Raw genomic sequence first — 25,599 nt, forward strand, 5'->3', positions numbered from 1 at the left:
ATTTTAAGAAATCATCTATGTGAAGTTGAAAAATTAGTAGTTTGTGTGTAATAATTGAAAATACTTGTATATGTATAATATAAATATAGTATGTAAGTTCCTAAGAAAATTCAGATTTGTTATGAGATATTGATACTAAAACGTCATCGAAATAGAACCGGAAAGACTTAAATGGCGCATATTTGTTTCATATAATTAAATTCGCTTTGTTTTTTCAAGGTTCTCCTACTTTTTACACGTTTTTAGTTTAGTCTATTACAATTCCACTTCCTTCCCTTAACCGACATCTTAATTTTAATCGAAGAATATATTTGTATACTTCCACCATAAGGTATATACATATACAAAGTTATTGTTAATCATTTATTGAAAAATAATTTTCGAATAAATTCAAAAATAATTTCTTTCAAAAATACCTTGTAATCTAATGAATATAGTTGTATATTCTATGAATATAGTTGTATATTGCCACCATAAGTTTATCCTTTGAAAAGTAAATCATGACAAAATATCTAAAAATATTAAAACCCATTTTCGAATAAATTAAAAAAAAATTTCTTTAAAAAACCCAATTAAAAATAATAATTTTTTATTTAATTGTAAGAAATCTTAAATTCATCCGAATATTTAAATAACCAAAAAGAAGTTGGTTGTGCCAGTACATTATGTTTTAACAGTATCTTTATGGCTATGATATGCTTTTAAAATTAGCCAAATGGTTGTGCAAATTATTTGCCTGTCTTTGTGAGTCTAAAAGAGAGTTACTAGGTAATATTTTGTACTAAGTGTATCTAGAATTATTCATTACAGCTTTATATTTGCAACCTATTGTCTCTAAAAAGGCTTTTTGGGGAGTAACGGTAATATATATTGAGAATATCAGCTAGCTATGTATGTATATACTTCAAAATAAATGAATTTGAATAGTTTTAAAATTGATCCAAAATTCTTTCATATTACAATTTGCGGATTAAAAGACGATAGTAATATTTAATAAATATTTAATAAATATTACTACTATTACTTTTTAATAAATATTTAATAAATATTACTATTGGTTACAAAATATCGCTATCGATTACCAATTTGTGTTTTCCTAGAATAAGTTTCCAATGAGAGTATTCCTACAATTTAAAAGTTCTTATTTGGTTGTTAAGATATTCAGGAATATAATTTTATTAGCATATCGTTATTATTATTATTATTATTTTTAATCTTTATTTAAGATCTGTCCTAAAAAGGACAATTATTAATATCGTTATGGATCTGAATATATTGAGACTTAGGCTTAACTTGTGTGAAAAGCCTGTCCGACTTCCATATTTTTGCCCACCCAAATTCTCAAGTTGTCCCACTGTGCGCTCGGCAGAGCGACAGGGCGAGCTTAAGAGAGAAACGCGTATCTCTGAATGGCCTTGGTTGCTGTCTTTTAAGTATGCTTTTCTAACTTGCATGTAGGCCGGCAGTTAATTTAAGTTCTAGAATTTCTAGCACAAGTGGCACATTCCCTGCCACACACACATCCTGCAACAGACTCATTCACATTCAACAGCTGCAAGTTCAATGCGGCAGCATTCTTTGTGAGTTCCAATTGTGTGTGTGTTGTTGCTCTTCGCTGAGTGCTAATTAAGCAAATCCCGCCCAATAAACGGGGCCAAGTTGGCGCCATACACCCACCACCCATCTGTCTAAATGCTAAACGGCAACGCCGCAATGTGATTCATGCCCATTGAGGCATGGCAACAACAACAACAGCAACAAATGCGGCAGCATCCAGAAAAGTTTGGCATCAGTTTGTGATAATGTTGGTGTTGCTGTTGATATTTGTATATACGCGTACATACGAGTATTTATACATACATATATGTACATATGCATATATACATGAGTGTCTGTGTGTGTGTGTGTGCTTTATTTTCTAAACAAATCAAATGCTGGCAAGGCATTCAATCAGTCCAGAGTTCCACGCATGTTTCGTGAATTTTCTTGTGGCCTGTTGTGGCATAGTCTTGTTTCTTCTTGTTGCTGCTATTGTTGTTGTTGCTGTTGGTGTTATGAGGTGATAAAACAAGTTCATGCACAGCTGCATAACATCAGATTTATATAGCACATGGGCTACCACAATGTGTTCAAGCTATAAAGTTCATCAATTCAATTATTGGCCAATATACTCTTAGCAGTTGGTTGGGAATCCAGGAGAGTCCCTGAATGAGTCTGCAAACACACTTAGCCCTGATTAAGTCGTTAAAATTGTAATTATTTTAATAGTCTCCGCTCAAATAGTTTTCATAACAACTAAAAAGATTTCCATTCGAAAGGAACCAATTTATTTTTCAATTTCACAAACAGCGAGCAGCTGCGGAACTTTTTAAAATTCTCCTTATTTTGTGGGCTATTTCTTTTTTATTTTAAAAGGAAATGTTTGTTTGATCTTATTAGTAGAAGTCTTACTATAGAGTAGCCCACTAAAATATAGAGAAAAGCCTCTTTAATTTTAAAAGGAAAAGCTTGTTTGATCTTATTAGTGGATGTCTTACTATAGAGTACTCCACGAAAACATAAAGAAAAGCCACAAATAAGCCAGAATGGCTAAACTCTTTTATTTTAAAAGGAAAAGCTTTTTTTATCTTATTTATAGATAACCCCACTAAAACAGATAAGCCCTTCTGTAAACTCCAAAGTCCATTGCTCTAAAATTATGAAACCCAAGTCTTTTTTTTTCAGCTTCTCACCAAACTAATTGATACAACAACATTTTTTGTTGGTCGGCAAAGCTTGGCATTTAATTTAGTTGTTGTTGTTGTTGCTGTTGAGGATGCTGCTGTTGTTGCGGTTGCTGCCGGCATGTCCAACAACATTGGCGTTGCAATCATTTCCGTTCGTTGTACGCAACTTAAGCCAAACAAATGGGCTAACAACCAAAAAATTGACCAAATAGGCGCGCCAGAGATTCCTAGATCAGCATATACATATAGTGCGAGTACTCTTATATCCCCTATATAGTAGCAGCGGGTTGTTGTCGCATTTCTTGTTGGCATTTCTGGCTGCGCCTGTCAACGCCAAGTTGCGCTTAAGCATTATTAATTGTTTATGAAATGAACTGCGCGGCGGCAACTAAACAAATGATAATGAGCAGAGAAATATGCAAAAGCTGCAAAATGTTGACAAGAAAGCGATGGAGAGAGAGAGAGAGGGAGAGAGCGAGATGCTTGACAGCCGGGAGCTGCACTGAATGCAATCGCATTCATAGGAAGAACTGTTTTCGGCTGCCAGCCTCTTTGGCTGACTGCCTGCCTGGCAGCCGTGGCAGTTGTGGCAGTCGTGGATGCCTAGCTGGCTATCTGGCTAGCTCCGACTATGGCTATGGCTTGGCTGTGGCCGGGGCCGGGGCCGGGGCCGTGGCAGTGGCAAGGAGGCAATTTTGCATAATTTCCGAAACACATGTTGCCTTCAATCATGCGCGAAGCAAGCCAGCAGCAGCTCGAGTCGAAGCCAGTCGGCAGTCAGCAGTCAGCAGTCAGCAATCGAGCCCTCGGGCGCATAGACAAATTGACTGACTGACTGACTAACTGAATGAGTGAGTGACTGTGACTGCGACTGCGACCGAATCTGCATTCTGCCCGTACATGTGTAGCCCAATGCCCAGGGAGGCACAACAAAGTCGGCGGCAGAAGCAAAACAAAAAACATTAAAAAAAAGAGTCAAGTGAAAATGTAGCGGAAAACATTTTAATACTAATTACAAAGAATTTGTGCCGACGCCGCTGTTTGGCACTTTCCCTCCTCCAAATACCCTTAAATGTGGCATCATCAGCTATTCGTTACACAGAATCAAATGATCAAATAAACTAGAGTATCAAGCGCATATAGCATATGTTAGGGTATAGCTTGAGGAACGATTTAATTTAATCTTGATTGTTCTACTTATTATTTCTTAAAGTTTAGGTAACGATATTTCGAGCATTGATTTGCTATAGATTTTGCAATTTGACTATATTTTCGACCGACCCAAGTGGATTCTGAAAAACTACAAAACAAGTGGACAAATATTTAAACTTACCTCACTTTGTTGCAAGCTCTTTTTTTTCAATTCTTAAATTTTTTATTCACCCCAACAATATTTATAAATGCAACTATATAAAGACTTTAGATGAAAAAAAGAATAAGTTGAATAATGCCTTCCTGATCTGTAGTAGATGGCGAATTTTTATATATAATTATATTAATTAATATTTAAAATTATTGCTTTGGAATACTGAAAGTGTTATACGATGAATTAAATTGCTGATTGAACCTGAATCGGAGCGACTCTTTGGCAAAGCTGGGTACATATGTAGATATTCTCCAATAGAAGTTTGTCAGTGAATTCTGGTTAATGAATAATTTGATTTATTTTTGAAGAAATGGGCGCTTCTTTTTTGCTTAATGTTGGGGATATATTTTTGCTAGAATCGAGCTGACACATCGTCTAATGATCAAAACTTATGCCGTCGGCCATAAATACAAAGTTTTGAAAAACCAATTTAAATTAATATAAAAATATTATAAATATGAAATGAGCAATAACTATTTTGAATTAATACTGAAAAAATATACCATAAATTGGAAGTAGACCCTATGACATAATTAAAACGAGTAGTTAATGACGAGCTTTTCTCACATAATGGTGTTTTTTTAACATAGAATGATAATAAATATAAATTGTTTGTAAATAACTTACTGTTTCTAAATATAGATTTTAAAGAATAATAAAAAATCAATTGAATATTTTAAAACGAACAGCGTTGAAATCTTTCATATATATAAAACAAATAATTTCAGTTTTCATTTTAGAAGCAAAGTTAAGGGGTTTATATCCATAATAACCAACCATTTCTTCCAGACTTTAATTAAAATATGAATGATTTGTTGTTCAGTTTATTGCTATTATGACAAATATATTTATAACTATATAATTTCTTGTCTCTCATATCTAAGGAATTGCCATTGTTGTTGTTTTAAATCAGATAATGATTTTTCTAGTGTATAAGTTATGTTTAATTAATTTAATAATTTATTTATTATTAAGAAATCTTGTCCCTCTCTACTAAATTATTCTTATTACCAATTGTTGTTCTTTTAGATCTTCAGATACTAGATTTTCAAGTACAATAGTCATGAAATCGTTTATGCTTTGAAAAGATTTTCATAACGACAGCTTTAAACTATCAATAAGCGATTTATATTCGATTAGGGTATTTGCAGTGCGACCGACTAGCGTCAGCATATTTCCTCGATTGGTACAAGTATTTGGCATTTCTTTGCTCGCTGCCTTGCTGCCTTGCTGCCCTGTCATGGCTCACTCTCACTTTCGGCGGTTGCCGACTGCTCGTACCCCCTTTCTATAGCCTATAGTCTATAGTCGTAGTACGTATGGGTTGTGGGCTCCTCTGGCTTTTCGATTTCCGAAAATAAATGTTTTTTCAGCGCTCGCGGCACAGCAGGACGATGACGAGTGCGACTGCATTTTAATTGGAATTAAAAAAAAAGAGAGCGAACGCCGCCTGCTAGCCAGCTGCTAGTTTTGGGGCCTTGCAGTCGCAGTCGACGTTGCTGTCAGCGTCGGCGTTGGCGTCGGCGTCGATGTTGGCGGCACATTCGCTTTAATCAAAACGCTTTATGACAGCCGCCGAAGCGCTGCAGATATGCCGCCTCTGTACCGACAAATGACACAAGACACATAAACGTCATTAAGTAAACAGAAAGAAAGAAGCGCTGCGGTGGTATCCACAAATGGTGGAGTGTGTGTGCGTGTGTGTGTGTGTGTGTGTGTGTGTGTGTGCGGGTGGCAGGTGAATCGCCCCACCCTAGAGGGGGGGTTTGACATTAAACGCGTGTTAATTTCATTTAATTTTGGCCGCGATTTCGCTTTGACTTTGAATGTGCAGCTCCTGTCTCTGCCCCTGCCCCTGTCCCCGCCCCTGTCCGACCACGCCCATCATCCATCAACAGGCCGATCAGCTCGAATGCATTTCAGTCAATCATCGGCAGACGGCTTTGGGAGGTCCGTGACGTGGGACGTGGCGGCTGTGAGTGTGTCTGGGCAGACGCGGTCTGACATTTCATGTCTGTGCTGGCATCATCCTCAAGGTCCGTCACATGTCGCTGGTGTGGCGCTTTCTGAGGCGTGTAGCATTTGCTCTTGAAATGCGCCTCAAGGAGGAAGTAGTATATATGGGAGTGAATCATCTTGCTTGCGCTCTTTCAAGTGGATATTTGTGGCGCAAACTGTGAGGTTGCTGTGAGGTTGCAAGTGGGTGCCAGCTAATTAGAAGCTTAGATGCATTCAAGTGGCTGCTACATTGCGTGCACTTTTGACCTCCTAGGGGCGTATGTGCTAAGCTGAAGAGACTAACAGGAAGCACACGCATTTCGATATACAGTGAAAACTCCATTAACGGACACCTCTTCTAACCCTCCTTTCAATATAGAATAAATTCAATTTATTTTAATCGTCTAAGTAGAATAAAATTAAATTAAACTAAAATAAGCAAAAATTTCTATGTATCCTCTAAAAAATATTCCACCACCGGGTCTGAGATCCGAATTATTTTTTTTTAAATTTTTTTTTCTTTTTCAAATTACCTTTTAAGATTACCTTTCAGAGAGAAGAACTCTCTGTTACGTTTTTCTTTGTAGGATTTTTTAACTTATGAGATGTTTTTTTTTAATTTTTATATATTTTCCTCCTATGTCGACAGTCAATGTTAGTCGAGAATGTGTATTCTTTAGATTTAAGGCCAGTTTATTTTCTTGGTTGTGTAGTCTATCAATGTATTTTTTACTAAATTAACTAAATTCTTAACTCTTGCTGTATGTTGTTGAAACATAAAAATTAGCATTAACTATGGTTCTCAATATTTTTGATTGTTAGCGCTGCAGAATTTTAATATTCGAATTGCTAGCAAAGGCAATAAATACAATCGAGTCTTTGGAAGTTGTTGTATAAATTGTTCCTATATCTAGAAAAAATTCAGCACTTTCTAGCTATAATAATGTTACTTTTCTATTTCCTCCCCGAGTTCACATCAGCTTTGCCAAATGAGAAAACATTGCGTATTGTTGTTGGAATCTCGTCACTCAATATCCCCAACTGAATCTTCAGCATTTATTGACGGTCTCCACACATTTGGTGCATGCCTCATTTAATGTACAATACATATATCACTTACAACAAATTGAATTAAAATACCAGGCGAGCTTGCATCTCCTCGCCTCGTCTCGCCTCGCGCTCATTTCCATAACGGTTTTTGTTGTCTGCGTATTTCTGCGGCACTTTTGTGTCGTCGCCTTTGTTGGCAGCTGACTGGCAGCTAGCTGCCTGCTTTCCAGGGTCAAATTGCCAATTTATATCGATCGTTTGACTGTGCGCCGCCATCTAAGCACGGCGAGACCACAGCAAAGCCACGCCCCTAACTCACTCGCATAACTTGTTTAATGATAATGGCCAGACAGCTCAGACACAGCCCTCTCAAACAAAATGAAAGAAGCACATTAACACCTACGCCAGAGTGCGTAGAAAACAAAAATGAAAAACAATTTGAAAAAGAAAACTTCACAACAAGTGCGCCGTATGGTCACACCTTTGAAGCACCAGAGATGAAAGGCATGAAGGCTTGAAAAGGCAAATAAAGCCAGAGAGTTGGCCCAGGCCAGGCCGGCTCTGGCATTAGACTCGAGCATCAATTAGGCTTAAAGACGTGCTGCGGCGTGCCGCGCCAGAAACTCCGAGACGCAGCGACTCCTCTCCAGTTGTCGCTAATTTGCGCAAATTATGTGCGCGAGCCTCTGAAAGTACCGCAAAGTGAGTGTTGGGCCGTGACAACCACCAAGCCACCAAGCCACGAAACCACCAAGCCACCTAGCCGGGCGATGCCGATGCCACCAACAAACAGCCAACCAAAAGTCCAATTATGTCAACAGCAACAACAACAACAACAACAACAATGAGCGCTACATCAAAGCGGAATAAGCGTGGCTCGCCAGGCTCCCGGCCCTGCCCCTCCTCGCTGCTGCAACGCACACTGTGCTCTCAGCTCAAGATTGTGGGATTTCCCCAGCAGCAGCACACAATTGACATATTAAGTCATATTTCCGAGAAAGCACTCTAAATGATTTCGAATATTTAAATGGAGTTTAACTTATTTATTAAAAAAGAAGAGTTTGCTTAACTTGAACTCAAAAGCAAATCAATCCATGAAACAGACCATTTCTGGATATACAAGTAAATACAAGACAGTTTTTTAATATTTGATATGCAAACGGAAGTATGGCATGAGGTTGGGGTGGAATACATAGAATCTGTTAAATCCTTTCTCTGTAAAATACACACTTATTAAATTAAGTTTAAATCTATACCACAAAATACGAATGTTGAAAAGCTGATAAGCTGATAAGCTTCCTCTCCTGCATGGGCAATAAAAAGTAGTAAATAGTTGGTAAAGCTTCTCGATCTTACCAAGAAAACTAAGAATAGATTATAATTGACCCGTTGTGAGTGAAACTTGGCACAGGAATTTTAAAAAGGATGCACTATTTTAAAATTGCAGTGCTTTATTTGAAATGTCGCAGTATTTTAAACTTAAGAAATGTGATATATAGTATATACTATATATATATTAGAATTCAAGCTAAAATAATTTTGTCTTGTTATCTTTAAAGCTTAAACATTTCATTTCCGGTTATTGTAAGTATATTTTTTATACCCTATATCCAAAGAGACACTGGGTATAGTAGTTTAAACCTTGCTGCTCTTTTTATCGAATTTAAAATTTCTGGCGATCACTCGATCTACAAAGATCTACAACACATAATAGGTCATACTTAAGACATGTTGGTAACAGAATTTTGAAAATGTAGTTAAATGCAACAAAGTTTCAAACAATTGATTTGTTTCAGAAGTCGTTTCTTTACAGCAAAGAATTAAACATGAAAAATATTTATTGAAAAATAAAATAATGGAAAATATATATGAAAATCCCAGAAATCTGCTTCAGATGTTAATACTGATATGGGCAGCCCAGTCAATAGGTAAATAAAGGTGGATAAGTACCAGAAGGAGACTTGAATCGTTAGGCAAGGGGAGTCATGAATAAAAATCGTGTATAGCAGAAGATCTCAGAAGCAAAAAGATGCCAAGACGTGTGTGGAAATCCATTTAAACATTTGTCAGTTATTTTAAACAAACACAAGCCTATTTATCAAATAAACTACTTCAGGTAAAAAAAATCCTTATTTATAGTTAATTGATTGTAGGTGTTTAATTTTATTAAATTTATTTTAAATTTTTAAAATTTAAGGTTTGGCAATAACACGACCCTTTTAGATTTTTTAGATAAGAGACCAACTCTTACAGAAATTTTAAACTGCATGTAATTTTGAAATCATGCTTTATACGATATGGTAAGCGCCGTGATTCGAAACGAGTCTTATACTCAGGAACGAACGCACATTGTGGGATTTCTGTTAGCTCGTTAAGTCTGCCAGGCTCCATTGAATGTTAATGAATCAGAAAAGAGTGGAAATAAAATCACAATTCGAGTATTAGTTATTATTATATTGGTAATATTTTAAAATTATAGAATCGAAGAAAAACGCAAGTATATTCCTAAAAAGAAAACAATTGAGCGTCGATATTTTTCTTTTAGAATACTGTGAATAGTTTCAATTATTCTTTCAAAAATTATAGTACATAAGCATGGTGTTTAATTGAATTGAACAAAGTCCTGTGCCACACTGTGCCTGGCTCCCTATTGCTGTTGCAAAATACCGACAAAGGCGGCAACAGCGACGCACAAATTCCGAACCCAGTTAGTGGTGGTGTTGGCATCAAGTGCAAGGCTTGGCAGCAGCAGTCTAAGCGGCTTCAACAGCATCTCTTCCCCAATGCCCGAAGGTGCACTCGAGCGGCGGCCTCTTAGCAACATGTTGCTACAGAGTTGGGCAACATTTGGATGAGAAATGTGCTTTGTAGGTTAAACCGTTTAGAAGGATGTGGTTTTGGATGTGGATGTGAATGTGAATGTGATGTGCAGTTGCTTAAGTTAAACTGCCGTGCCTTTGATCTCTTTGAAGTGTATGCCTCAAGGTCCAAACTTCAAGGTCTTACTACAATATTTGCCTTTGATGCAACTTCCTCAATGCGCTGCCAACAGCACCAGCAGTGGCAGCAAAAACTTTTGCTAGGCGTAGCCATAGAGAGCTCCTGGTTGTCAAGCAGACAACAGCAAGATCAAAGGCAGACGGCCGGGCAGCTCGAAAGCCAAAGCCAAAGCCATCAGCCGTAACAGCAGCATTGGCAGCGACGCACGCTTTTAGAGACGCTGCCGTTGCGGCACAACTCCAAGAAATGAAAGCCATCAATGGCATCATCAGCTGCAAGTCGATTTGTTGCGGGTGTTGGCTGGCTGGCTGGCTGGCAGGCAGGGAAACGGAGAGAGGCAGACGTCTCTGCAGCCACTTGGCAGACGAAACTCTTGCGCTTGCTTTACTTTTTACACCTTTAACAATTTTTGTTTGCCTCGCTTTATGGCCAGCCGCCTTAATATAATGTATACAAAGAAAAACAACAACGTTTTCTCCAATAGTATCTTTTATCACACATTTGATTTGTGTAACTCATTTCGATTTTACACACTTTTCGTGCAACATACACGCGCACAAAGCGCTTGCATGAAAATGCATTTTCATGTCATGGGAACAGTTTCTACAACAACCCTCCTTAGGAGCAGAGCCGTTAATCGTGTCTGTGCTGGCATTTTATTGGATCCATCACGGCCAATTTATGTCTTCATCTCTATATAAGGTTCCCTAAATATTCTCTTTTCCGTTTTCCTCGGTGCTATTGCTGTCAACTTTTATGGCCGGCAGCTTTCGCCGAAAGTCTAGGGGCGCAACAAAGGACACTGAATGCTGAAAACTCTGAGCGCTGAACCCCAGTTTATCATTAAGACAAAACCACAGCAACGGAAATGGCTGCACATAAAACTCAGCCATCAAACGACAAAATTAAAAAGTTCAAATGGCAAATGGCAGGCAAATTGTTAGCCAAGTAAATGCTAGACAAAGTACTTAAATGCGAGCCAACACCGAAACTTGAATGAACTATAGTTACGAGTACATAAAAAATATCTGAAGACATCTGCCAATGCATTGGCCAATAAACTATTTTATCACATTTTCATTTGATTTTTAAATCAATCATTTTGTGAATAGAATTCAGTTTCATTTATCGCATTTCAATATCATAACAACCACTTGGTAAGGTTTGTGAAGGCATCCATTATATGGAATTATGAAATTATTAATGAATTCCCAACATTGAAGAGCATCTCTAATTTGAATAAGCTGATTTGATTGGAGTACCCTGGGCAGATTTCGGATATTTTAAAATACCTTAAATGATCTTCTAAACCTTTCATTATAGACTTAAAGTATTGAAATTATTACTACACCATCGAGTATTGTTTTTACCGAATTAATCAAAACGATTTCCTATTAGAATCATTTATTCGAATAAGTGGATCTGAAGTCGTCGATTAAAATTATGGAATTATGCAATCTTCATTTGTTAGGCATAATTAGGCACTCACATTGGCTCCCAATAATTCTAAACTTTATACCAATTTTTAAACCAATTTGATTGAATTCAAAAATGTAATATTTTATAAACGCCATGAGATTTCAGCTTCCTATATCAAATTGAAAATCGTGGACAAAAGATGTCAAAAAATCAGAAATATTAAACATAAAAGTAAATATGAAATTTGTATGAAAATTTTTGGTTGCTATATACCCTAGAAAGATTGAGATTTGTATCTATGAAATTAATATCTAAACTGGACTTTAAAACTGTCTTAAATGAGCTTTTCTGTGGAAAATATCTTCACACAATTAAGATGAAAATAGTGTCTTAAGTGGATGATTTATAAATGAATTCATTAATAATCAACATGATTGGAAAAATATGTAAGATTTTGTTTCAAGAGATTGTTAAAGGAACAATAAACGATTGAAATCAAAATGATGTCTTAACCATTGATTTGATAAACATGAAAGATTTTGCTTATTGAAAAAGCAATTCTCCTTTTTCAATATCATCAGAAATAAGTCGAAGCTGTTCCGATTTGAAGAAGCTGATTGTCAGCAACCGCATTCGCAATAGGACATGCCCTATTCTCGTTTTAAACTTAACACACAAATACAAAAAACAAAAATTGCGACAACAATAAGTTGAAAAAACTTAATGCCTGCAATTTTATTCTGCAAGAAAAAAAGGCAACACAAAGGGCAGTTCCAGTCGGCAATGGCTGTCCAGGCTCAGTCCCAGCTTTAACTCCAGCTCCTCCCCAGCAAGGTGGTCGTTGTCTTCATTGTCGTTGATGGTACCGCTTGCTGTTTCTGGAGACAAATAAATTTTTGGTGGTGCCACATGGTGCGGCTGCTGTTGCTGCTGCTTCTGCTTCTGCCACTGATGTTGCAGCAACCAAAATATTGCTGGCTTTTCTTTTCTTTGGGATACTTTTAATTTTGTGTCAACCAAAAAAAAAAAAAAAAAATTAAAGAAAAACTTTGAACATAATCGTTATCGTCAATTGCGAGAGATGTTGCTGATGGTGATTGTGATGTTGTTGTTGTTGTTCTTATTGTCGCCGAGCAACCGGACGCTATCATAATTTCTGGGGTACGGCTTTTCCTTGCCATTGCGACTGCACGTTGAAAATTAACATTTTTATGTTTCCGCACTCGGTGCAGACAACTACAAGTAGAAGAAGTTTTCCTTTTGCCACAATAGGAGTCGTAGTTCTGTTTAAGTTGGTCTTTTGTTCTGGCGGTGCGCACATAAAAGAAACGACCCGGAGCCCGACATGGCCTCGCAAGCAAACGACACCACCAGGCGCAGGAGCCAAGAAGCAGAAGAAGAAGAAGAAGAAGAAGAGGCAAGAGGAATGTGATGAAGCGGCGCCTTGAGAACTCACCAAAGCAACGGTAAGTAAGTTTTAATTACTGTTTGACAAATATTTGACTTAACAAAGCATTAGAAGTAAGGGGTAAGGGTAAGGACGTCTTACGCACAATTAAACAGATTTTTGCGCTTGTAAGGCAAATGAAATCACAGTCAGGACAAATAAAAGGGTTGGGGTTGTTGGTGGCTTTGTTACCCTGTAACAACATAATTCTGCGTCGTATAATGTCATAAATGTCTGTTAACAAAACAACAGACGTCATGGATTGCTCTGAGAGGCTGTTTAGGGGAAGAAGAAGTTGTAGAACAAGAAGAAGAAGAAGATGAAGCAGCAGCAAGTCTGCTCGGACTGTCAAACATTATTACATTATTTGCCTTTTGCTTGGGCTTTCAAAACTGAAATTGAAACCAACCCCCCTGCCGCATTTTGGTTTGTCATTTTTTTTTTCCTCACTACCCCCCTCCCCACCCCTCCCCTCTCCTGCTCTGCTTCTACTTTTTCCGAACTCTTGGGTATTTGCTTTTCGGGCACGGCTCCGGAACAGAACAGGAGTGTCTTGTATTACACACACACACACACACACACACACAACACAACCCCGCACACTACGTGCGTTGAGATTAATTGCGCCTGCCGGAATATGGAAGATATGGAAGGGTACCAGTATGGGTCGGGCAGTACTGGGGGCTGGCGCGCTTCATCGAGTGTCCTGACGATGGCAATTATTAAATTTTCATTACATCCCCTAATCAGCTTTTGTCCATTGATTGTGCAAACAGACATATCGAGTGTGTGTGTGTGTATTTACATGTTGGTCGGATTGCATTTGTCTCTGGTGAGCGAACTGTTTAAGCAGGTGTTGAAGTGTGTCGAGCCTTCATCTAATAGGTGGGGCTGTTTACTTTACTGTGCGTACAAAACAAATAGAATAATACAGCAGTATTGTGGACAATCGTCTACTACTATCTATTAATAGAACCAAAGCAGGAATTAAAGTAGGAATTGAAGTAGTTCATTTCATACAAAAGGTATGTAGATAGTGGAGTTCTAAGAACTTAAACTTCCCTCTAATATTAAATGAAGTCTTCATGCATGCACTAGCCTGCAAAAAATCCCTCTACACAGTGCAGTTTTTATTATTCTTGATTAGAGTCCTAAGCACTTCAATCATCCGGTTCTTCATACAAACATGCTCGTATATCAAATAATATATTCTACATTATCAAGTCATCTCCTTTTCTTAACAAGCTAAGCTCAGGAATTTGAGAATATACCTAATTCTGTTTTGTAAATTGATTGAAGAAAGAACCGTGTAAAAAAAGACATTAATAATATACAAAAATAAGTGATTGGTTCCTTATCTCAAAAGAAATATATATGAAACTTTTATTTTCAAACCAGGTTATGTCAAAATCGTTTAAAAAAGACCGTGTAAAAACAGAATTAGCTGTATATAATATATAACGGCCCACCAGTCGTTTACTCCACTTTGCTAAAAACATGTCTGAGCTGCTGTTTGTATTTTCATTTAAATTCTGTGGCCAACATATGTAGGTCCTTCTGTTCTGAAAAAATGAGAGAAGGCCCTAAGCCATTCTGGCCAATTTGTTTGCAATCCCACTATTAATAAATATCCTTATGATACGAATTTTTGGCAATAATTGCTTTACATTTTTCTAGTATGTTTGTGACTAGTGCATTCATTTATAAGAATCTTTCTTACACTAGGAACTAATAATAAATAAATACAATTTTATAGCACACATGTTGCTTTTAGGAATTAGCTTCTTGATATTTGTCTGAAATTATTATAAGTTGGTAAACAGAATGCCTATCCGAAACTTTTCAGTAGTTCCTAAACTTAGAAACAGAAGCATCGACGTTGGTTTTTTTGAATCAAAATTTAGCTATTTTTAATTATTTATACAAATACACCTAACTCTGTTTTTTGGTTAAACACGGTTTGAAAATTAAAAATGTTATATATGGTTGCACGATTTTATTCCATTTAGCACGATTCAAAATAACATATGATCAATATATATTTTTACACGATTTTTTGTAAACAACTTTTTCTCGAACCAATCTACTGTGTAAAAACAAAATTAGATGTACTATTAGGCTTCTGCCATGGGTACCATTTTGTTAGAAGTTTGGAGATTACTAGTCCCTCAATTTCTAAGCGATTTTAAACGCTCTTCTGCATTTCTTAATTCTGCTAAATTTAGGAATTATATTTATCAGTGTAGTATTTATAGACATTAAGGATTGAAGGAACAGTAGCTTGAAAGCCCCTTTGACAAGAGCATATGCCTAGACTTTCTACATTTGTTTTATTCAATTTTATGGGGAATATCCTCAAATAATCCATAAAAGAACATTTCTTAATAATCTTTAATCTCAAATAGTGTTTGAGCATCGCAAAGGAGAGCTGAAAAGCTTTCGTTTGTATATGGTAAGTGTGGAATCACTGATGTCATTGCAAGTCAAACCAAACTACGGGTGCAGTCGCTTCCTCACTCCCCTCCCCCGTATCTGTTGAAGCTTCTCGTAGCGCTCTTGGCCACTTGCAACAGTTGCAGCTGCCTGGCTAAGCGGCAGCTGCTGTGAACTGCCAGCGATTTCCGTTGACATTCGCAATCAATAAAGTCGCACTTTGCCAATAAGTGAGCAACTGAACAACTGAAGAACTGAAGAAGTGAACACATGTGAGCAGAGAGCAGCGAGCAAACGTCAAATGGCTCCGGCAAATAAGCCGATTAATTGTAATCAAGCGGATCCAACTAGCCGGGTCGTAACTGGCCGTCCGGCTTTGAGTAACTTGGCTAACTGGCCGTCCGGCTTGGCGACTAATGGGCGCCTTGTTACAGCTCTGCATTGTGCCTATCGATTTGTCTGGCGCTTGGGTCAATGCATGAAACACTTTCTACCCCATTTGGCATATGCAAAAGGTAGTTGCTGGCCGGGGGTGCTGGTGGGGGAAATAAAAAGTAAAACAAAGACTGGCAGCGAGCGCCCATTTGGACTTGGATTTTATAATGAAAATTGCGACTGCATTTTCCCCCGGGGCGCTGTCCAGGATGTGCAGGATATTCCGCTGCTGCTGGTGGGTGGTTGTAATGACAAATAATAACCGTTGCTGAAGTCGAACCACAATGCGTCGATGTGGAGGAGGGCGGCAGAGTGTGAGAGCCAAAGCCCACAGGTCTGTGTGGCTGTGGGAAATTAATGTGAAGTGTAAGTAAAATTTACGCGCTGCCGCCGTCGTCGCCGTCGCTGCTGCTTTTGCTAATAATCATAAAAAAGGCGGCTAGCAGATTTTGACAACTGGCAGGCAGCAGGCGGCAGGCGGCAGGTTGGAACCCATTGGCCCTATTGGCTCTCCCCGCGCCCACCAACGAGCTCGCCCACAGTAAAAATGTTTGCCTGACGGGCGCAAAAAGCGAAACAAAAATAAATAATTTTACTTTATTGTTTAAAAGTCTCAGTCTCAGCCTCAGCTGCTGCTGGGGGGCCCCAAAACTCCATTGTCTGTGGAGCGATGCTGATGCCGGTCGAGATTTATGTTGCATTTGTCAGCAGACTGCGTCGCTCAGTCGTCTTTACTGATTAGCCAACGTCGTCTGCATGCCACAGCAGCAAAGCCAGGAGGAGAGCGGGGACGAAGACGAAGTGGCGTGCAAGTAGGAGGGCCAGACTGTTGCATATTTTGTCGAACTATTTATTTACATGGCAAATACTTTGCCAAGATCAGGCTGCCAGCTTCCAGCTGCCAACTGCCAACTGCCACAGAGTTGACAGTTGACTTCTGCGGCATAAACAATTGCGAGTTGCTGAGTTGCGTTTGGAGGCGTTGACAACAAAGTTTAAGCAAGATAAGTTGAGCAAAATAAAACAAGCAGCTTATGGCGAAAGTAAACAATCAATTGATAATACTCGGAACTGATTAATTCTTGAAGCTAATGCTGACCAATTGAAGCTTCCTAGAATCCGCTTAAGAGTTATTGGAAGAGTGAAAACATACAAGTTAAAGCTGACTGCGTGCTAAAATTATTTAATTTTAATAAAAAAGCTAAGTGTTCGTTTGGCATAATGTTGCAGTTGAATATGTGTAAAAAATGTTTTTGTACATTATTCAGCAATTTATTAAACATATACTATACTTATACCTTTTTAAAATTGTGACAAATAAAACATAATTTTAAAGAAAACATCGTTTGAATGTAATGGCTAAGTGCAAATAAATAATTAAATTATTATTAATTAAAGTTAATAATTATATCAGATTTGTTTGGCAAGGCAGGCACCATTAAATTTTTAATTTAAATAATAATAAAAATAAATTTTTACGAAAACACCAAACTTCTATTCGCTAGTCAAAGAAGGTATTTCATTAAAGCCATTTTAAGGTTTAATACTCAATTAAAATATATTAATTCAAAAATTCAACTTTTATGACGAATTAAAAAAACAAAACCTTCCTCCGTGCTTTTCCCTGCGTAACTCGTATCCAAGCTCTTAACTCTTATCCTAAAATGTTTTATTAAAAAAAAAAATTTAGCTGACTTCAAAAGCATTACCCTTCCCTCGCAGAATGCTCACCTATGGCTTTGCCGAAGATACACAAACAAGAGCATAATTATATATACTATTTGTAAGATTAAATTTAAAACGCAGCCTCTATGTGTGCTTCACATATAAAACACTTTAACGGTGGCTCCGTTAAAGCAGCAATAGCTGATTTAATTATAATCAACTTATAAATGAAAAAATAAAATAAAAGTAAACTAATGCCCGACTTAAGGTCCATAAAGTTGCCAAAACTAACTCCAGAAAATTGATATTTAACCGAACTCTTCTATAGTGACATTCTCTGCCAATGGCGTTTGTTTACTCGTCCGGCCGATCAGCCAGGATGCCTATCCTCTTTGAAAAATATAGCCCGGATACAGGAGAAGAACTGCTTGGTTGGTGTGATTCTTCTCCAACACTTTTGGGACTCTATTTATGAATTCTTATACACCTAACGCATTTTTTCAAAAGGTAGCCAACCCTCCTGTTAGGTTTTAAGCAGGAAGAGCAGCAATAATTTCGCAAACTTATGAACTAGGCCATCCATCCAGGCCACCCAACCTTTAAACTGCCGTTTTAGAATGCCATTGAGAGCAAAACAGCTTTAAGAACGCTTATTACAACTGCCGGAGTAGCAAGAGTAAATAAAAATAGTTGTTTTGGTATTTGTTTACCAATTACTAACTAATCGCAATAATATAGAAAATGTGCAGAAATAGAGAACTTTTTCATAACAAAACCATTTCATCAACATTATCAATATTTTTTTTTTTTCAATAGAGAAGAAATGCATTTAGTTTTTTAAATACTATATTATTTTTTAAAAACACTTGAAGTTAAAGAAATTGACGTGACTGTCATATATTTATAATATTTAGATCAAATCTTGAAGAAAATATAATCTTTCAAAAGCAATTTCAAATTTCAGTAAGGAATGCAAAAGAGTTCTTAATTTGCAATCTTATATATATTAGTTCTCATATTATACACAAGTATTTCCCATTCCCGATTCAATATAGAATTAATCTTAAAGACTCTAGAAAAAAATGCTTATCAGTACGGAACGGAAAAGTCTAGAATTTTCCCTCTTGCAACACAAATAAAAGGAGGAAAGTGGAAAAAAAAGAAAGAAAACTCGCCCTCAGCTGGCCACAAGCCAATTGCAGTTAATAATGTTACCAGCTCTGCACAAATTAAAAAAAAGAGAAGAAAAACTACGAGCATAAAAAAAACGCATCACTTAATTCCCGAATGGTTCAATCTGCAGTCAAGCAGTCATGTCAGCAACTCAATTGCCCCGCACCACAAATAATCGCCATGAAAACGCGCATAAAACGCGCCACTGTCGCCGCTACTTGAGCACTGACTGACAAGATCGTGTCCGTCAATTGATGAGATTTCTTTGCAGCTTCAATTAAGCGCATCTATAGATATGGTATGGTAGATAGATGTAGGAATTACTCACTAGTAAGGGTGCTGCATATCGGTGCCGCCTCCAATGCCTCCGCCGCCTACTCCAGCGCCAATGCCAGGGCTGCCACTGAGCATGGTGCCGCCATAGCCGTGGCCGCCAGTCGCTCCCTGCAGCATGCCCGGCAAGCCTTTGCTGCCCGGCACAATGATGCCCAGATTGGCCAGGCCGGCCAAGGCGTGTCCATGTCCATGGCCGTGTCCATGTCCGTGCATGGAGCCCACCATTGGGTTGGGGTTTGGGGGCGCAGCAACAGGGACTGTGCCGGTGCCCGAACCACCGCCCAAGTTGCCGCCCAGACCGCCCAGTGTGTTCATTGCTGTGCCAACTCCAACTCCGCCCATGGGGCTGCCTCCAAGGCCGCCAACATTGCCGCCACCATTGAGCAACGTATTGAGCAGCGTGCTGTTCAGATTGACATTGTTGATGTTATTGTTGTTGTTGTTGTTGTTGTTGTGGTTGATGTTGTGATTGTGATTGATATTGTGGTTGTGGTTGTGCTGACCGAGGACTTGGCTGCTCTCCAGAGTGCCCGATGATGCCAAACTGCCGCCGCCTAGATTGGGCAGCAGCTCATCGGCTGCCAATTGATGCAGATTGTAGCTGAGACTGAGCAGCAACAACAACACGATTTTCATAATTCTCAGCATTGTTGCTCTTGGTTATATTGTTGTTGTTGTTGTTGTTCTATTTCTTATCGGTCTTCTGATTCGATTTGCAGATAAGCGCTTGCACTCTATATAGTCTACTATAGTCTACTTTTTGGCGTTGTTTGTTTGTCGTATGCTTGTTGTTGTTGTTGTTGTTGATATATGTATGTTGTTGTAAGTACTTTGTTGTTAATAAATTACTAAGTGCTAAGTTCTAATTATTAATATTTTTAAAATTATTCTTTTGTTTAAATTTACGTTTACTTGATTTTATAAAAAAGCTATTGAAAAACGTTGCTGGCTGTTTTTATTTCTACTTTGTTGTTGCTTTTTGCTTTTGTTGTTTTTGTTTTGTTTTATTTTGTGAGATTATGTATTCGTTATTTAAATGCTAGTTTTATTGATATTTATTGTAGTTTAAATTTAATTTAAAATTGATATTAATGGTAGATTTCGTTAAAATTGTTGACTGATATTTTTTCCGAATATCTTGCTTTTTTCAACCTACTATTTTGGACTGCTTAATACTTTTCGTTTGATATTTTGTTGTTGTTGTTGTTGTTTCACACACAATTCTGGCAGCGTTTTACATTTTAGCGTATTTTTTGTTTTGTTGTTTTGAAATACTATTATTATTTGCGGTAAAATTTTGGATTTATTTTCATTTGAAAGGCCGCACTTCAAACGATTGGTTATATTTTTGGCTCACATGCCACATAATTGTGTTTCAAATATACACTTCAATCGAATAGAGTTGATTTATTTGCTTAGCACTTTTTGTTGTAATTGCTGCCTAGTTCCTGGAAGCGTTTAGCGCGAGGCAGACAATATAAACGATTTTCCTTTTATTTTTTTTTCCTCTTCTCTTCGATATTCAGTTAAAAATTCTGCTTCTGACTTGGCCTTTTGATTTGCGCGCTGCTGCTGCTGCTGTGGCTGAACATCAAAAGGCCGCAGCGATCGAGACAGAACTTGGCGATACAATCGAGCGATCGACCACGAAACCCGTTTGAAAAGCAACGCGCACCGCCACCACCGACGAATGTTGTTGTTCTTGTTGTTGTTGCTGTTGTTGTTGTCGTGATCGGTGCAACTCAGTGCGCCTCCTCACGCCAAATGCGCCGCCAAGCCATCCATCTAAAACAGCTTATAGGTGCAGAGCCCCCAAAGATTCACATGAAAAGGCGCCGACGCCGTCGTCGTCGTTTAAAATGCGCCGGCCGGCCAAACGCGTCTCCACATTTCGGCACCAATCGCTACATATATACAGCATATACTATATATGTTATGTTCCTACAACGGATCGAAGTCACACAATCGTGTTAAAAAAGTTGAAAACGTTTTAAGATTCGCGTAGCCGGAAGCTGGCCAAACAAAACACTTTGACGTTCAGTCTCACTTTTCAAAAATACAAATTCAAAGAGTTTTGAAAAACGTGCGCCACACGTGCGTATCTCAGCTCGTTCGGCACTCGACTGACTGCTGATTGCGTTCGTGTTGCCGCCGCTGCGGCCGCTGCTGCTGCCGCCGTCTGATAGGCACACAGCACGCGCATGCGCATGCGCAGCCAGCGCTGCTTTGCAACATGTTCGATGGGGGTGGGGGCAGACCCACACCCAGCACCACCACCACATCCTGCCCGCGTGCTGCAACGTGTGTGTGTTTGTGCTGCAAGCGATCCTGCAGTTGCAAGGCAGTTCGAAAAGATACAAATGTATCTGCTCATTCGTATCTGCGGCTGCTCATCAATTAGTGCGACAACTTGTCAACGCAAATTATTTTCGGTTGCTGACTGACAAACTGACAAACGATGCCAGAGCCAGAGCTACTTGGCAGCCAAGCCAGCAGCCGCAGCGCTGCGTTCCAGACATACCAGAGCACGCGTATTTATTTACTTAAAAATCTCATAGCTAAGCATCAGTTGATGGCCATTTGAATGACCGGGAAACAATATATTCCTTTCAATATTATTCAAGCTTTATTTTATTACTCTTTATTCTTCTCTTCTCCTCTTTCTCTTTCTAATCCTTACCATTTCTAATTAGTTCTTAAGTAGAACTAATTTTCCTCCTCTACTTACTATTTGTTTAGTTTGTTAGGTCTATAATGTCTCTGACCACATATGGCTGTGAATCGGGGCATGGCTGGCCAACTGGCAAAGAAAATTCCCCCAACGCCTCGGTGGCATTAATAGACGTAAATGTACAGCTTTTTCTTAGGCTTATCTTTTAAGTTTAAACTGTAATGTTATATTAAGTCATATCTTCATTTTAATTTTTATATTATAATGTATATAAAATGTTAAAATATATTTTAATAATATATAACGGAACGTATTGACAGAACTATTGTTGATTTACTAAAATAAAATAAATAAAAGGTATTCTTCGAATTTAACACTTCAATGTGGTTTTATCCGTTAGATAGAAAAGGCAAACTAAAAATATACGCGTTTTTTGGTTTTTTGAAATTTTGTGATTGTCTATATTTTTTTTTACAAAAAAACGATGTGTTTTATTTTTAACTTAAAGTTGTTTTTCGGGGGTCAAAAAATGTCTATAAATGAAAATTAAAAAAAAAATATTCTTTTTATTAAAGCATAATACAACCCCACATTTATCGCGTTTTTAGTTGTACTTTATATATTGAAAAAAATTATTGCATCCCAGGAATAATAATAATCATAATCTCCATTCACTAGTTTATTTCAGTGTAACCAAATCAAATACACTTAAAGTACCGTGTGTAGAACTATATCAAATAGAAACTTTGCAAAATAATTGAGTTTAAGATATGCATCATAGATATAAGAAGGGTTAAAAGATATCGGAATTATAAACAAATTAGAATATTAACCAATAATGCCTTTGATTCACAGCCAAGTGAGGGCAGAACTAGCAAACAAAATGATATAAAAACAATTAATTCGAAAAAATCAAATAGAAGAAAGAAAGCTAATAAAACCAGCATAAAAACTGCCAGAACTTGAAGAATTCCCAGCGGGCGGAGGCTTCTTTGGCCAGACATGATATTATTATTGATATTATTAGGATATTATTATGATATTATTATTATTGATCTTTTATTCAAGGCATATCTTGTGGATGGAAAAATGCACTTACAAAACTTACACAAGCAAATGGAAATATAATAAAAAATTAATCCTGCTATATTCATAAAAACAAAGAAATAATTATTCTGTGTTTGTGACTTCATAATAATTATATATAGAAGCGTGATCTTTCCTTTCTTAAAAGTTAAAATATGAACCAATTTTTTCTCTTAAATTTATTTCAAAAATGTTGTATGAAAAAATGTTTTGAAAAATCTGTTTTGTATTATCTTTTAACTAGAATTAAAGAGACAGTTTTTATTTCTTCATAGTTGAAAAGTATTAAAAGACTTTAGATACTCGTAGTACTATATATACAATTTTTTATTTAATTTATAATTATAAACACTAGCTATAATGTTTAAGCTACTATACTTCTACAACTACTACTTATACTATTATTAAAACTATTGCTACTATTACTTGTTCTACTCTAATACTACTACTAGAATCCTACTACTACAACTACAAATTCTACTATATATACTATACTATATTTAATTTGTGGGTTGGTGGAGCACTAAATTATAATTATAAACACTAGCAATAATGTTTAAGCTACTATACTTCTACTCCTAAACTACTACTTATACTATTACTATAACTATTACTACTACTACTTGTTCTACTACTAATACTACTACTAGAACTCTACAACTATAACCACTAATTCTTCTTATTATTCTTAGTACATATTACTACTAAAGCTACTATTACTTCTGCCACTACTACCAATTCCACAATAATTAGGTCAGTTGATTCTTTATTTAATTTTTCTGCAGCTAGACACTCTACTAGAACAATGCCGACTTTCTTTTATTTGTAGAATATTCTAGTTTCCATGAGCACTTTAATATGGCTTACTATATTTACTAAAGATCTCTCCTTAGCACATACTATAGGGAGGAACAGGTCGTTGTTAGCCCCCGTAATGAACTTCTATCAATCTTTATATACTTTTTTTCATAATGACTCGACGTTTAGTAAATGAAGTTGTTCATCCTACAATATAGTTTGGGGGTATATGTTTTGAATGTTTTATTTATTATTATTAACACTTCTAACTTGGAATTCATCCTAAATCACAAAATTTGATACATATAAAAGTATTCTTAATTAAATCAAATTTTTATCACCTCATATAAAACTAGTCGATATTACAAAAAAAGAGAATACAACCTGTTACCTTTTTTTTTATCATACTTGTATTGTTGTAATATACTTTAAATACTTTATTAGGTAATTTTTAGCAATAATTATATAGTTATGTAACTTAGCTTAAGGCCACGGAGCTATAGCTTGTTCTTACAAAGCATAACAACATTTAATAAATAAATAAATAAAATAGACAGAATAGTTTTGTTGTTGGTTATTAATAAGGTTATTCATAATTTTCGTTTTTGGCTAAACTCACTTGCTCACTTAGCGTTTGTTTATATTCGTAGTGGGGTTTTGTTTTTAATCACCTGTGTCCAGCTCCAATTTCCCAGTTCCTCACTACCACATACGTTAGACTAACCTAGCTTTTCGGCTTATCGCGCTTCAGCAGCCCTGACATTTAGATAAAACCGGCAATGTTTGCCCTTCATTCAGTCAGTGCAGCAGGCATGCCCATCCATCAGTTCTTCAATCTTACTCGTACTTTTTCTCCTAACTACTTAACCACTTGTTTTCAACTTGGGCCGTTTATTGTTTACCTTTTTGCCAGTCAGTTTATATATGTACGTGTATATCTGCAGCCTCAACGCAAAAAGGCAAACATTCCCAAAAGGGCAAGGCACTCACACACACACACACAAAACACCTAAACACACACATATATATAGTATATATGTATATACAAGGAGAGATTCATTTACTTACTCACACACTGCATTACTTGTGTAGCCACTGAGTGGCTCGCTGGCTCGCTGGCTGGTACTTAGCGTTTTATGGCCTGCAAATGAGGCGAAAATTGCAGTTACAACTTTTGACCCAAAACCGTAAGCAATGCCCCGTCCATTCAATATTTGCTCACCATAATTACAAAAACAACAACAACAACGAAGACACAAAAATGTCGCTGGCGGTGTCTTCCTCATCGCTCAGAAAAACTCAAATCATTCGGTTCGTCTATTTGTCCAAACATTTGTCAATTTCATTTGAGGCTTGAGGTGACCAGACATGCTCGTACTATATACTTATATATACTATTTCCTCTTCGCATGATCGGCGCGGCATTCGCTTTGATCGCTCCCTGGTTGTTGCTGTTGTTGCGAACGTCGCCAACAGTCAGCTGACAGTTCAATTAAGATTCATTTTAACGCTCATACTCGCCTTACGATCGTCTCTCATTCATTCCCTTTCATACATACTTGTACATATGTTTATCTAATTTACTTTTACTTACATGCCCGGCCCATAGAAATACTGAGCTGATAGCGGGAGACCTACCCCAGAACTGTCTAATTCACATTTTATTGACGCGACAATGGGCCCGTGTCTGCCGAGGGAAGTGCTTTGTAAAGTGTGCGTCGAAGGTAGTATCATGATTGTATAAACCAGCCAAGGGCAAATACAAATAGAAACATGCCTGCACGTAGATACAGAAAATGGTCCCTCATAATCGTCCGGGATTTTGAATTAAGTTTGTATGTTAGTTGGTCAATGGACTAGTTTATTATTTATGTGGCATTTAGCGTAAGGGGAAAGTATTCTATACGATATAGAATTGAGTGTAGACTCGCTTTAGTTTCATTTGTGCTCAACATTTCTAAATCCTAGTACCCTTTGCATTTCTTTATTTGGAAAT

General features: G+C 37.3%; 1 protein-coding gene across 1 annotated transcript in view; it reads right to left on the reverse strand.

Moving 5' to 3' along the window:
• Nucleotides 1-19,684, reverse strand: part of LOC115631278 (protein Wnt-4) — a 39,649-nt gene extending 19,965 nt beyond the window's left edge. The window contains exons 1-3 of the mRNA XM_030527992.1: nucleotides 19,548-19,684; nucleotides 19,041-19,451; nucleotides 4,716-4,718 (exon numbers count right to left, since the gene is read on the reverse strand). Of these exons, the coding sequence (XP_030383852.1) occupies nucleotides 4,716-4,718; nucleotides 19,041-19,451; nucleotides 19,548-19,684 (551 nt within the window). The remainder of the gene's footprint in view (nucleotides 1-4,715; nucleotides 4,719-19,040; nucleotides 19,452-19,547) is intronic.
• Between the last annotated feature and the right edge of the window lie 5,915 nt (nucleotides 19,685-25,599).

Source organism: Scaptodrosophila lebanonensis, unplaced genomic scaffold (genome assembly GCF_003285725.1).
Source record: "Scaptodrosophila lebanonensis strain 11010-0011.00,11010-0021.00 unplaced genomic scaffold, SlebRS2 tig00001412-arrow-pilon, whole genome shotgun sequence".
NCBI lineage: Eukaryota > Metazoa > Arthropoda > Insecta > Diptera > Drosophilidae > Scaptodrosophila > Scaptodrosophila lebanonensis.